We start from the raw sequence: 15508 nt of genomic DNA on the forward strand, positions 1-15508 counted from the left end.
ATCATGGTTACTTTTTATCATCAATTGCTGCTGTAATTATTCGTTCAGTTCATGTAAAATGAGGAGAGATGATAATTATGCAGTCTTTATAAATATTGAAAGAACATGTACATGAAAATTCTTTTAAACAAAAACGAAAATGTATTAATGTGAAAATTAAAAAATCAATTGAAGTTTTTAAATGAATAAAAAAAAACTAGTATTTTTTTTTTCAAAATAAAATATAAATTAATAATTAAAAAAATGATGTATGAAAATAATTACTTTTAAGTTTTAACTAATAAAATTTATTGTTTACTAAAAGGATTTATTTAAATTAAAATTAAAATGACTGAATTTTTTTATTGAAAAATTTTGGAACAAAAGAACCAGCAATGCTGAATCAAAGTTGAAAGAACCAAGGGAAAAATCCGTCTAAAGAAAGTAGTAAAAAAAAAAGATTATCATTCGGCATACAAACCATAATTGACTGGTCTGATCAGCCGAGTTTCCTGTAAAAATAGACATGTAATAGAGCTCAACAAATTGATTTTGATTTGGTGATAATCGGTTTTAATTGAAGAAAAATTGTAAGTTACATAATTTGACATGAGAAAATTAAAAAAAAAGAATAATTTAATAAAAAAACTTCTTACATTAATTAAAATAAAGTTTTTGATTTATTTTTTTAATAAAGGAGTTTGATCGCTGGAAAAAAACCTATTTCGGGAATTTTTTTTAGAAGTACGAGTAATTTATGTAATATGTAATTATTTAAGCCACATCATCCAAATTTGTCCTTTTTTATATTGATAATAAATAAAAATTTACATATTTGGAAATAATTTATATTTTTGATTAATGTAATATTTGTATTATAGCCACATCATCTGATACCTTTATCTGTTATGGAAATTGGAACAGCCAAATAAAAGTTGCAAAAAAAAAAAATTTTTTTGATTTTTTTTTGTAAATATTGCATAATATGTTTATTTTTTTTTGATTTGTTGATTTGAATAAATTAAGTGTAAATAAAGTAATATTGATTATTTTGAGTAATACATAAAAACTTTTTTTTTTGCGTAATTTGTGTAAGTAAATAGTAAATATTGCGTAATATGTAGAGTAACACGTAATTTATTTCTTTATTTTTTTTTTTGAATGAAAAAAAAAATGAAGAAAAAAATATATATAGCCCATGATTTATAAGAAGGGAGAGTGGGTGTTATACTCTTATCTTATTACTAAATCTATAATCTAAAATCTAAGATATTAAATTCGCAGGCAAATTTTTCGTGTAGATCACAACCAAAAAAGAGTATACTTTGATGATCGTTTAACCGGGTGGGGCACTTTATTTTAAAAAATATAAAAAAAATTGTAACACTATATTTCAGAGAGTACGACAGATTACCGAATAGGAAAAGGCTATTGTCTGTTTTTTACTCTAGTGATAATTTGGTCACTAATTTATTACTCATACCACACTGTCGATTGTCTTTTTCTACAGATCTAATTGGTTCGGAGCTCGTCTAACAATATCGATTTTTTTTAAAAAAAAATGAGAGCAAAACTCGTTTGAAATAAATTACGGTATATAAATAAAGGATAATTCTGTGAATTTTTTTTTATTTGTGCTTGAATATATATGATTTACTTTCTATAAATTAATTATTGTGTAGGTAAAAATCATAACTGGTGGCGACGCAGTCGCCACATATCAACCTTCTCTAGTTATTAAATAATAATAAAATACGAAAAAAAAAGAAAAAAATACAAGGAAGAGATGAAAGAAAGTTGAAAAAGTTTAAAAAGTAAAAAAAAAAAATTTAAAAGATCAGAACTGCGGCTGTGCTGCGGTTATCAATATATCTTTTTATTTGTAATAAAGTTTATTATTATAAAAAATAAATGTATTCAGTTGGATGCGATATCATACTATCATACACACGTACAAATGCGTACACAATTTTTTAAGCCCCTGAATATGATGATTGGAACCTCGTCGGGATAATTGATGTATGTTTACAAGTATCAATTGTACATGGTTACACTTATGTTACTTAGAGGAATTATTCCAAAGTGTACGAAACAGTTATCTTAATGATATCTTCGTATTCAGGGGCCGTGGCGTAGATCGTAAATTTGTGTAAATTTGCAGGTATCACAAATATTATTAAATTTACACATAATTTAATCTCCTGATGAACTTAATAATTTATTCCCCTTTAGTAAACTTGCTGAATTTATTATAAAAGATCAATAAAACAAAGTAAAATAAAAATTTTTTCAGTGAAATAAATTTCTAAAATAACAAAATGGAAACTGAATTTAGTGAACTAAGTATTTTAAACAAAGATACTGATACAGTAAATACTAAAAATTGTTCATATTGCAATAAACCTTTTACTGAAAAAGTATGGTGTAAAGAATGTATTAATTCTTTAGCAAAATTAGCAGAAAATGGTGATGAAAAAGCAATGTTTAATTTAGCTACATGTTATCACAATGAAGAAGGAACAGAAAACAATTTAGAAAAAGCCTTTCATTGGTATCATAAAGCAGCAGAAAATAATTTTAAAGAAGCAATGTTTAAATTAGCCAAATGCTATGATAATGGAGAAGGGGCAGAAAAGAATTTAGAAAAAGCCTTTTACTGGTATCAAAAAGCAGCACAAAATGGGCATGAAGATGCTATGTTTAATTTAGCCAAATGTTATGAGAATGGAGAAGGGACAGAAAAGAATTTAGAAGAAGCCTTTTATTGGTATCAAAAATTAGCGGAATATGGTGATATAGAAGCAATAATAAGTTTAGCCATGTGTTATGATAATGGAGAAGGAACAGAAAAAAATTTAGAAAAAGCCTTGTATTGGTATCAAAAAGCAGCAGAAAATGGTGATGTAGTTGCAATGTATAATGTAGCCATATATTATGATAATGGAGAAGGAACAGAAAAGAATTTAGAAAATGCCTTTTATTGGTATCAAAAAGCAGCAGAAAATGGTGATGTAATTTCAATGTTTAATTTAGCCTTATGTTATGAAAGTGGAAAAGGAACAAAAAAGAATTTAGAAAAAGCCTTTTATTGGTATCAAAAAGCAGCAGAAAATGGTGATAAAGAAGCAATGTTTAATTTAGCTTATAATTATGAAAATAGAGAAGGAACAGAAAAGAGTTTGGAAAAAGCCTTTTATTGGTACCAAAAAGCAGCAGAAAATGGCTATAGAGAAGCAATGGCTATTTTAGCTGATTTTTATAACAAAGGAATAGGAACAGAAAAGAATTTAGAAAAAGCATTTTATTGGGATCAAAAAGCAGCAGAAGATGGTCATGTAGAAGCAATGTTTAATTTAGCTTATAATTACTATGAAAGTGGAGAAGGGACAGAAATAAATTTAGAAAAAGCTTTTTATTGGTATCAAAAAGCAGCAGTAAATGATCATGTAGAAGCAATGTTTAACTTAGCAATATATTATGAAGATGAAATAAGAACAGAAGAAAAAAATTTAGAAAAAGCCTTTTATTGGTATCAAAAAGCAGCAGAAAGTGGTTATAAAGAAGCAATGTTTAGTTTAAGTGTACTTTATGAAGATGGAAAAGGAACAGAAAAAAATTTAGAAAAAGCCTTTTATTGGTATCAAAAAGCAAAAGAAAGTAATAAAATACTAAGTTCTGAAATTGAAGTTGAATTATGTAATGAATGTAAACAACCATATATTGATGATGATTACCAGTGGTGTCAACAATGTAATATTAAACGATTGCAACAAGATTTTTCAAAGTGGACTTGTAAAAATGAATTTATTAATAAATTCATTGAAGAAGCACAACTAAAAGCCAGAAATAGTTATGAAATTTTAGAGTGGATACCATATAATAAATTATCAAATATTAATTATTATGATAAAGGAGGATTTAGTGAAATTCACAAGGCTATCTGGTCAGATGGACCTATTTATAGTTGGAATTTTGACAAACAACAATGGAATAGGCAAGCAGATTATGAAATCATTCTTAAAATTCTTAATAATTCATCAAGTTTAGACAATAAATTTCTGGATGAGGTATATAAATAGTTGTTTATTTTTGTATTTTTCAGTTGCAAAAAATTAATAATTTTTTATTATTATATAGTGGAAATATCATTATAATTGTCAGAAAAAATCATTTTCAAAACTTACACAAATCTTTGGATTTACCCAAGATCCAGTTAGTTTAAATTATATAATTGTAATGAGTTATGCAAAAAAAGGAAGTTTGAGAAAATGTTTATCTGATATAAATAAATTTAAGTGGCAAGATAAGTTACAATTATTAAAAAATATTATATTAGGATTAAAAGTAATTCATGAATCAGGTTTAACTCATGGTGATTTTCATGATAAAAATATTTTGATGTCAGATAATTCCAATGAGATATTTATTATTGATTTAGGATTATGTAAACCTATAAATGATGATAATGGAATTAATGAAATTTATGGAGTTTTGCCTTACATGGCGCCTGAAATATTAAGAAATAATCCCTATACTCAAGCAAGTGATATTTATAGTTTTTCAATGATAATGTGGGAATTTACATCAGGTATTCCTCCATTTAAATATGAAGCACATGATCATAATCTTGTTTTAAGTATTTGTGAAGGAGAACGTCCTGAAATTATAGAAAATACTCCAAAATGTTATATAGATTTAATGAAAAGATGTTGGGATTCAAATCCTTCCAATAGACCAACTATAATAATGCTTGAAAATATTATATCTGAATGGATTAGATGTATTAATAAACATTATAATTTAAACAGGGATGAAAATTCTAACTTTGAAGTACTTGATATTGATAGTCAATTAGAAGATGATATGTTGGAATTTATAAATGCAAATGAAGCTTTAGTACAAAAACAAGCGCATACTTCTATTATACAATCTCATCCACAAGCATGTTATAAAAGTCGCAAACTTTCTGAAATTATAGATAGTGATAGGTCTGAATATTTAATATGTACTGATATTTCAGATAATAAATCTGAATATTTGGAACTTATGATTTAAAATTAATAATTCTGTTGTTATTTAATTTTTATTTGTTAAATTATTTATCAGTTACTATTATGTGGGAAATATTTATATTTATGTATTTTTATAGTTTTTACAATAAAGTAAAAAGAATTAAATATTATAAGATGATGGCTAAATTTAATGTAACATGATAGTGCCACAGGAAATTCTAAATTGCAATTTTTCCCCCCGGACACTTGTACTGTTCTGAATTGAACCGAACTGAACTGCACTGTTCTAGTACTATAAAACTTTCGGAAAAAAATTGAAGATCATGCCCATATTTTGATCGGTAACCTTGGCCGATCAATTTTTTAGGTAAAAAATAAGGATGGGCAAAATTATATTCCAAAATACATCGAACAACAAAATTATTTTCTAGTGGTGTCAAATAAATAATTATTAATTCGATTAATTGTGTCAAAATTTACCGATCTAAGAGAATTCGGAGACTATGATGTATTTAATTGCATGCATATGGCGTTTCCTATTTGGTGATACATATTACCGCATCTATTATGTTCACTATTTAGGAATAACGAATTTATTTTTTATACAATAATTAGTCCAAAGTGTAACGAAGGAACTATATTATTGTGCATAATAATAAGATCACGCACATATTTGCACAACATAGTAAACATTTGTTTTCCTTTTCCGAATTGTTTGTTATTATATATAGAGCACAATTATCTGTTATGACCTTAAACTACTTTACGTGCTCTTGTTATCCAAATTTTCAAATAGTCCATCCTATGTCATCCGTCGAATTAAAATCTTTAGTTGTTGAAGTAATTTCAAATCCTTGTTTACACTCATGATTGATCCTTTCTATCATAATGCAAATACAGTATTTCTATCTCTTATAACAATTCGTCATTTTATTAAAATGCATATATGCACGCATTAAAAATAAATTTTGCTTAACTCCTTAACAACAAAAAATAGAGAGCATTTACTTTGCTGGACATGCATAGCAGATAGCTGACTTATTATACGGTTATTAGCTTTTTACTACAACTACAACGTGCTTCTGATTACGAGTACATGTAACTACTTTACCATTACGTACTACCTAACTACGTAATCATAATTTTTTTACATGACTACATGACTACGTGAGCACAAAAATATAATCGACTACATTACCTATCACGTACTTACGTAGCTATGTAATCATAGACTACCCAGCGTACCCTACAAAAATGTCACGAAATGGCCGGCATTAAGAGATTAAGAAATTAAACTATGTGACAAATAATGTGTGACAAATAGGATTTCACACCTCGAAAAAATTCAAGTCCCTCAGATACTTATGAAAAATGGAAACAAGGAAGGGTGTGGCGTATGTGACAAAAACGGTCACATGATTTTTCGTGACATTTTTGTAGGTAAAAATAAATTTATGTAATTGTAAAATTTACTGTTTGTACTGTATAATGTAGTCGCTTTGCAGTATTGTGCTTACATGAGTCTATGACTACGTGATATCTATGACTACGTGAGAGTACGTGATATCATGTACTCGTAGTCACAACTGCATTGTAGTTGTAGTAATTAAATATATAATCCTTATTATACTGTATCACAATGTCGATCATTTTGTCGATCATTTATATTTTGATAACTTTGAATTACGCATTTTATTGGCTAGTTTTGAAATGACTTTAATTTAGCCGTATCACAGTATTTTAGCCACATTATTTACTTTTCAGATTGTTGTTAAACGGTTCGCAAAATAATTTAATAATTTAGAAGTTATAAGTATACCAAAATTCTTAGTAGAAAAACAAAATATAGTGATTTTAATATTGCTTTATTCATTTTTAATACAGAAACTTATTTGACTGAAAGTTTAGATTTTAAGAAATTAATTCAAAGGTATTTAAATGTATATTTTATTAAAATTTTTGTTTTTTTTTATATATTATTTAACATTAATTAACATTTAAAAATACATAGAAATGTCTAAAACTAGCAAATGTTCGTTGAGAAGTATTACAGCTTCTGTTTGTGATGACGTTACCAATGGTACAGTTCTTGTTACAGATAGAGTCAAGATTCCAGAGACTAATCTTGATATGAATTTGGTTGGGAAAGAATTATGCCGTCGTCACTATAACAAGCTAATAGTGAATGAAAAACATCGCTTAATGAAAGCACAACGATGTGCTTATCCAAAACATGAGGACACAAAAAATAGTAAAAGAGGAAGACCACGAAAAAATTTTCTTAGAAAAATTCCACGGCGACTTTTACCTATTTTAAATCTCTCTCCCGATTCTCTTATTTGTAATCCGTGTCTTAATAATATAGATCGTGATGAAGAAATTCAACAATCTCTTAATTATCGACCACCAATTCGAAAGATCTCAAATTCAAATACAAACCCTGAATATTCATATATTTTCCGTAATGATCTTTTGTATTCACTCAAAGAATTTAAGGAATTAGAGACTGCATATAATGAAGTATGTGAAGAACTTGATCTAACTAAATTAAGTATGTAATGAATTTTTTACATTTTGTTTGATTTTGTTTGTTTTTTCAATAATAACAACAAATGACCTTATTTTATTTTATATTTTAATGAAATTTATTTTATTTTAGCTTCTATTGTATCTTTTAGTGAAAAAATTCATTTGATGTCTAATGTTTTGTATAAGAAACAACGCAAAGATGAAGAAAAGCCAATTTATGATCCTGACGAATTCAAAAAAATTCTGGAAGAAGAGGAGCCAAAATTGCAAGGATTTTTTGATGAACTTGTTGCTAGCACAAATCCTGAGAAGAAAAGTCCTATAACTAATCAAACAAATAGAAAAAAACTTGTTGCGATGTGTCACTTTTTGGCCAGTATTAATAACAAATTTATTAATGGTGTAAAAACAGAAGTAGGATTTTTATTGAGTGCATCAGGGACTTCTGCGTCAGCAATAGAAATTTTAGCAAATGCTGGACTTACAATTAGAAGGGAAACTATTCAAAGACCAGAGCATCAATTAGCTAGATCACATGAAAGAACTGTCAAAGATTATATTATTGAAAATGTAATTTTTGTATATATTTTATAAATATATAGAAAATTTTACGTTGTAGTAAACAATGTTTTTTTTCGTATACTGTTTATATATTATTAGATATATTAAAAAAATTTTTTAATTGTCTTTAATATTGACGATTATCATAATATATATACTATACGATATCATTTTATTACAATACTTATGAAAGCATCTACTCAAGTCTCTGCAATTCTATTTAATATTAACGATCATCTTATAGTTTAAAATCCAAAAGTGTTGATTCTAGCAATATAATTATTCAACTTGAATGCGATATTGTACATTGTATGATTAATGAAGAATAATCTGGATCTTGCATTTAGGTGGTGGCTTTAATTAAAGAATCTATTCAAGGTCTTTTTAATAATTATAAAGATCTTGCGGCACGTATGTTTATTGACCTTTTGGACAATACAGTTCCATTGGTTTTGGATTTCTATTCAATAATTTTTGTAGTGGATGTTGGGAAGCATCTGAAGAAGCAATGTTGCGTATATGGTCTATTTTTTATCGATAAATTACAACAAATTCTCATTGTCATTTCTTAGTGACGTCTTTTATCCAATTGCTGAAATGCTTAAGCATATCGTTAATGATTATTATGTAGAGAATTTTTACAGTTCTGTACGATGTCAGATAACTAATATTTTATCATGTGATCATGATGATCATGCAAAACGTCTTGTTTCAATGTAAACCAAACATGTCCACACTACTATAAATATCTTCATGATGGTGTTAAGTGTCAATGCAAGGTGTTTTAAAATACATTAAGCAAAGCATTTGATCATTTTGATGATAATGTTGATGAAGAAGATGGTGAAGACTTAGAAGATCAGGATTCAGGAAGATTCGCAGGAAAATAATGTTGATGAGATAATTTCTATGGAAGAAGATATAGACAAAAAATTAGAAGAAGCATTAAGGTTATGTCAGTAATGGAATTTGGATTTGATTGATTAATTATTTACTAATTATTATTTTTTACAGAACATATGTATGAATTTATTTGTTGATTTCAGTTTAATTTAAAACATTTTATGCATTTTTTTAAATTAGTATTTGTTTCATAATTGTTTAATGCATGTATTATAAAAATGTTCGTCACGTCACTTGAAATTAACTTACTATCATCATGTACTTTAATTACAATCGAACAAACTGAAGTCGCACTGCACGAGTATATGATAATAGTAATTTTATTTATAAAATAATATAACTAAATAAAATAGTAACCATATTAAAAGACTTCTATTTTATTTAAAATTTTAAAATAAATGAATCGAAATATTACTATAAATAAATCGAAACATTATTCGCTAATTTGCAAAGGTTCAAAATATGATCAAGTGTTAATAAATCGCATAAATTGTAATTATATTAAACTAAAGGATTACTTATTTACGAAAGTTATATAATAATAATTTGCTTTTGATAAATTTAATATTCAAAACCAAAAATTAGCAAAATTTGAACAGAATTTTTAAATTAGCGTTTGACGTTAATGTGATTGTGATAAAATCGACAAAATGATCGACATTTATGTGATAAAATAAGAAAGTCCGTATCTGAAGGTTTAGCCGTTCGTGGACAAAAAAAATCACACTTCGCCGTAAGAAAGAAGAAAAGGAGTCTGATTTTCCCAAAGAACTTGTAAAACTATAAGTCTATACCGTACTATATATTATTTGTAAAGGATTAACAAAGGACATACTCAACTTGCTGGAGAAATGTTTCCTGGAATTAAGCATATGCATACTATAATTTATACGAAGGATATAGATCAAGAAATCAAGATGGTTTCAATGAAGAACGTTTGATAATTGGTATATGAGAATTATGGCATATCCCGTTTGCTAGGAAATATGGGAGTACATGTTGAATATTTTATCTATATATTTTTTTTAGAATAAAAATGACTCATTTAGGGCAGTTAGCTAATATTATTTTAATAGTAACGTTTACTCCCCCACCCCCAGGTAAGATTTTATGACCAATCACAACCATTTCACATGGTTTATATTATGAGTAACCTAAGATTTTCTTTTACTCCCCCACCCCTAAAATATTAGCTAATATATGTCATTGCCCTTATTATGTCTAAAGGAATTTTCAGATTTCTGTAATATTTGGATATTTTAATATTTTTTATCCCTTCTCAATACATCAAATTATCTGTTATATTAAAACACTGTACAACGTTAATAAATTAGCTCCATTGCATAATACTGTATATTTTTGTTAGTGTTATTTTCAGAGGAATAACGAGTAGAACACACTTTTTTTTTATTTAAGGGTGCGATAAAATTTTGTGAGGTAATATTTTTTTGTAAAATTTCCAATTTATGTTATTATCACATTTTTCTTCTATCAATACTTGCGTCTTATAAAGAGATAAACAATTTTTTTCCTTTTTTTTTCTTTCTTTGAAGTTTAAATTAATCACTTATTCTTTTCTTTTGAAGATTGAGTTTATAATTAAAAATTTTTTTTCATTATTATATAACAAATAACCTTTTTTAAATGTACTCACTGTACGTCCGTGTGTTTTTTATTATAGTAATAGTTTCTTTCATAGAATTCTTCACATAATTTAAAATATACATTCCTTTTTTTAAAAATTAGAAATGTTTGTATAGGATTTATTGATGATGAAGATAAAGATTTTTATTTTATTTTATTTTATTTTTTTTATTTTAGAAAAAAAAATTGTAATTTTTCTTGCTTAGTTCTATTTTTTTTTCCCTTTGAGGCGAATGAAGTTTAAAGTTTTCTTTTTTTTAAAAAAAAAATGCCACATTTTCTAAATCGAAAGCAATACGCTAAAAAATTTTTTTTTGTTAATATGAAATATGAATGTATTAAGCTTTTTTTACTTTTTGATTATCTATCCATTTAAATTGAATCCCGCGTGCATATTCTTTTACTTTAAACCATTTTAATGTAAGCTGTTTTTTCCTTTAAAACTTTTTAATCTAAGTTGTTTAAATAAATTTTATTAATATATTTATCTAGATGAACGATACCCATATCATATATGACGAAAATGATAATGAACCCAGTGATATTGCCAATGAACTTGAAATGAAAATATCCAGGAAGAAGCTTTGGATTCCTGAAAAGAATGTAGAGTACAGTAAATTATCTTAGAGAATGATATTAATATGAGAGAGTACGTGATATTATTATTGTACGATATTAAGGTTAAGATCATGCATGGTGTTATTATCAAGGGTCAGTTCGTGGTGCTATTATTGCATTAGGGTTAGGACCAGTGCGTGACGTTATTATTGCATTAGGGTTAGGGGCAGGAATCAGGATATTTGGTTTATGGGTTAGGTAAAAGTATAAATGAGGAAATTAGGGTAAAAATTGGCAAAATTAATAAAATTTATAGAATTAAAAATTTACATAATCGCAAAATCATGTGATAGGATATATATAAAATATGATTTTCACGGAGAATAAAATAAAGTAAATAAACAAATGATCCCTCACCCTGTTTACCGACAATCATTTCACGGACAGGATCATTTCAACGATAATCAATTACCGACAATTAATCTCTGTTTCACCGACAATCATTTCACCAACAATTATCTCGACAATCATTTCACAGACAGGATCATTTCACATATTTATATATATATACCGACAGTTTTGAAATCCTAATCCACTTACCCTAACCTAATACTAGCCTAATCCCAATCCTAGCCCTAACTTTACTGTAATCCTAAATTCATTTGTCGGTGAAATGATTGTCGGTGAAATGAATGCGACCCATATGTATATGATTTTTGATATACAAATTTAAATAAATCACATAAAAGAAACTAATGGAAACTTTTTGTTAAAGAAGTTTCTTAAAAAAGTTTGAAAGAAAGAAGTATTAGCCCTGTTCAAAATCGTTCGGTCGCATTTTTTGGTCGGTTGTGGTTTAATTAGTTTGATTGGCCGAATCTGCTTGCATTTGTTTGCGCGACCGATCTTTTAGACCAATATTTTTTTAGGTTTTTTGGATCGAACTTTTTCTACCAATAAGATTGCTTTATTCCTGACTGATCAAAAAATGCAACCGAACGATTTTGAACAGGGCTATTGAAACTTCTACCGCACTTTCAAAAAGAAAAAAAAAAATTGAAATATAAAATTCACCAAAACAGGAAAAAAAAGTTTAAACCATAATTTTGAGCATGATTCTAAAAGTTTAAATAGTATGCGTAGAGATTAGACAATGATAGCTAGCAATTAACTTTTCACATTATGTGTGCCACATATATTAAAAGATTTTAATTTTTTTATCAGCGTATGTACCACAATAATTTTCCGTTTTCGAAGTTTTTAGCGCGATTCAAGTAAGAATGGTCGAGATGATTCTCTTTTAAATGTTAAGCTTTATAAAGTTAAAGTCACAATAATAATATGATTACTATTAAATATTATGAGAAAATCAATCCGTAATATATGTTAAGATTATTATTATTGAGCATCGAATGAATATAAAATGTGAATCTGCTTTTCTAAATTATAAATAAAAATTATTTACTTTATTTTATTTATCGCCATTTTCAAAATGTTGTACGCAGTTATATTTGAATAAGAAAAAAAGACCCGAATACCGGACAAATACCGGACAAAATATGGATGAAAACCAAACGAATATTGGTATCGAATATACCTATCACAAATAAACTTATCCACACACCATTTGCGATAACTTATTTTAGTTTATTTTATTTTAATAAATAACTAGATTAATTTACGTCAATGATAGAAATAAATTCGCTTGGCCGTATTTTAATATCTAGTTATATAGATAGATAAATGAATTGGTTTTTAATTTATTTATTTTTTAAATCATTTCATAAACTCAAAAAAAAAAATAACGAAATTTCATCATATCAAGATAACTATGAAAATTCTACTTTTGACGAAAAAAATCTCTCAAAACCATTGTTAAGTGTGTTAAATAATAAATAGAAATATATAATAAATATATATTAAATAGAAATATATAATAGGAATTAGAAACAGATTTAATTGGTTCACATCTTCAACATACTTAATAGCCAAATAAACGATTAACAAGTTACTTGGTCAAATTTCCAATTGTCAACATCGCCATGTATATGAAAACAGGTATCTCCAGTAAAAGGTCCTCGTTTTTTCGTTTCCTCGAAACTAGCTAAAACTTTAGCATAAACCGTGTACGTTTGATTAGGGAAACTAAGGATTCTATGAAAATTCGAGCCATAGGAATTGTAACTACAATCATGGTAGCCTTTGCCACCAGATATGCGTTTACCATTTGAATCCTCTGCCCAAATTCTACAACTGCAAAGAGTCAAATCCAAATTTGTGTCGGAAGTATATGCTATACATTAAACCAAAAAGTCGAATTATTAGAAAAGAGAATGGAGAACATACTGAATTTAAGAACTTTACCTTTAATGTCCATTATATAGAAACACATGAAAATGACAGTAAGGAGGTAAAAGCTTTGAAATTTCATATTGGTGGTCTAATAACTCTTTCAGTTGGTTGATAGATCTGGAGGAGCAATAGTTTGGGTAGTTGTAGTAGAAACGGAAGTTGAATGCTTTAATGCTTCAATTTGAAAGTTTAAAGTTTTAATCTCTGCTTCTTTTTCTAAGCGTAAGTGCGTGGTTTAACTGACTAGTTAAGTTAGCGGTGCTAGATTTATGATACTACGTTTTGTTATTTTATGATGACGATTCTGTAAAAACAAAATTTTCGTGGCCATGGTAAAGTTATATATAATTTCAAACCTAGATTTTCAATGATTCTCTGCCAGAGCTATGTCATGGCTTGACTCGCTTTGTTCGTTTAAATCAGTCTATAATTGACAAAAAAATTCGCACATCCCAATAAAAGGAGTATTAGCGTTTTTTTTTAAAAAAAATATATTCATTCTCTTTTTTATTCTATCTTATTTTATTCATTTTGTCTTTATTATTATTTATTTTTATCTTCGGAATTAATAACCTAATATAACGAAATTTATCGAATTACCGCCTCCTATTTCTTAAAAAAAAAGAAAGAAAAAAAAAGGATCGACTTTTTTTACAGGGTCAACTTTGTCACATGGAAAAATAAGAATACTAAAAATAAAATTTCTCTTATCCATTAAAACGTTTCTTATTACTATCAAAATTCTTTTATACTCATTTAAATGATACGATACTCTGGTCAGTACGATTTACTGACAGGTACGATTTACTGATTGCATTTTACACGACATGAAAATTACTTTAATAGTTCTTTACTGCATTTAATTTCAAATTATTCGATTACAATTAAGAAACATTCCCACAAGTATGCATATTTCACTTCGTGATTTCGAAGTTAGTTTTTTTTGTGAATTTTTAGTTTCCCATTTGGATCCGAGAAATTCTTTTGTAAAAACATATATTAGCTCTATTTTTCGTCTCCTTTTATGCTTTGATTACAAATCATGAAATAAAATGACCGTGACTTGTCGTTGTTAAACATTTATTGAGCTGCAGTATATATTACATCAAAGTATCGATATTCTAGTGTTATCAAAAAAAAATACGAAACGAAAATGGAAAAATTAATTAGGTATGATATTTTCTATTTATATATTCGTTAAAGATTTCATTATCCGATCACTATTTAAATTCTGTACTAAAATTCAATTTTTATTATTTGTCCTTCCATAAGGTGATCGATTATAGTAGTCTGGTCACTTCTTGAGATTACCATGTTCGAGACTTTGAGCCCCATATTGTCGATCAGGACTCAAATGATTGATCCTCTGATCCACGGAGAATATAATTGCCATGTTACAACACGATTTACGGTTTACACCTACCATCAACAAATGAAAATATACAGTTCACCCTCGCTATAGTGAATCCCTCGGGCTGGAGATTAAAATCATATATTTTCTTATTTTTTATTGACTAAAAAATAGTAGGACCAATTGATATAGCAAAAAACCTGACATTCTTCTTTGTAATCATAAAAGTCTAACTCATTAAAATATGAATTTTTAACATTGTAAAAATTTTGCGTATAAGTATCATGTGATAAAAATTTATTAATGATCTGTGTAACTCCTTAAAAAATTCGCTATAGTGAAAATCTTCACTATAGCTAGGTCATTTTGTTCGGACATTTAAATTCGAATTACAAAGTACAAAGATTTTAATATAAAAATTCACTATATCAAAAATTATTGATTATAAAAAAATCTGTATTGGAGCTTTTCTTTATTATAGCAAGTTATTCACTATACAAAAATTCGTTGTAGTATAAAGGGTGAACTGTAATCTGTTAATGAGCAAAATATAACTACATTACTACATTACGAAGAAATCACTTTTTTATTGATAACCGGATTTTCATCATATTTCTAA

The 15508-nt window shown here is 27.1% G+C and overlaps 5 protein-coding genes across 5 annotated transcripts; 4 read left to right on the top strand and 1 right to left on the bottom strand.

The window, feature by feature from the left end:
• Nucleotides 1-2297: 2297 nt before the first annotated feature.
• On the top strand, nt 2298-4133 carry OCT59_026506 (uncharacterized protein; the record flags this gene model as incomplete). The annotated part of the gene is made up of 2 exons (XM_066143202.1): nt 2298-3729; nt 4117-4133. 2 exons carry the CDS (start codon nt 2298-2300, stop codon nt 4131-4133), a joined length of 1449 nt encoding a protein of 482 aa, XP_065992741.1.
• A 592-nt stretch (nt 4134-4725) lies between these two features.
• OCT59_026507 (uncharacterized protein) lies at nt 4726-5034 on the top strand (the record flags this gene model as incomplete). Its single annotated transcript, XM_066143203.1, has 1 exon — nt 4726-5034. The coding sequence occupies one exon, from the start codon at nt 4726-4728 to the stop codon at nt 5032-5034; it is 309 nt and encodes a 102-aa protein (XP_065992742.1).
• Nucleotides 5035-7004: 1970 nt separating this feature from the next.
• OCT59_026508 (uncharacterized protein) lies at nt 7005-8971 on the top strand (the record flags this gene model as incomplete). The annotated part of the gene is made up of 5 exons (XM_066143204.1): nt 7005-7542; nt 7651-8090; nt 8429-8603; nt 8713-8797; nt 8881-8971. The coding sequence occupies 5 exons, from the start codon at nt 7005-7007 to the stop codon at nt 8969-8971; spliced, it is 1329 nt and encodes a 442-aa protein (XP_065992743.1).
• Nucleotides 8972-11120: 2149 nt separating this feature from the next.
• OCT59_026509 (uncharacterized protein) lies at nt 11121-11448 on the top strand (the record flags this gene model as incomplete). Its single annotated transcript, XM_066143205.1, has 2 exons — nt 11121-11241; nt 11315-11448. The coding sequence occupies 2 exons, from the start codon at nt 11121-11123 to the stop codon at nt 11446-11448; spliced, it is 255 nt and encodes an 84-aa protein (XP_065992744.1).
• A 1738-nt stretch (nt 11449-13186) lies between these two features.
• Nucleotides 13187-13563, bottom strand: OCT59_026510 (uncharacterized protein; the record flags this gene model as incomplete). The annotated part of the gene is made up of 2 exons (XM_066143206.1): nt 13187-13479; nt 13551-13563. 2 exons carry the CDS (start codon nt 13561-13563, stop codon nt 13187-13189), a joined length of 306 nt encoding a protein of 101 aa, XP_065992745.1.
• Nucleotides 13564-15508: the final 1945 nt, after the last annotated feature.

This window comes from Rhizophagus irregularis, chromosome 6 (genome assembly GCF_026210795.1).
Source record: "Rhizophagus irregularis chromosome 6, complete sequence".
NCBI classification, from domain to species: domain Eukaryota; kingdom Fungi; phylum Glomeromycota; class Glomeromycetes; order Glomerales; family Glomeraceae; genus Rhizophagus; species Rhizophagus irregularis.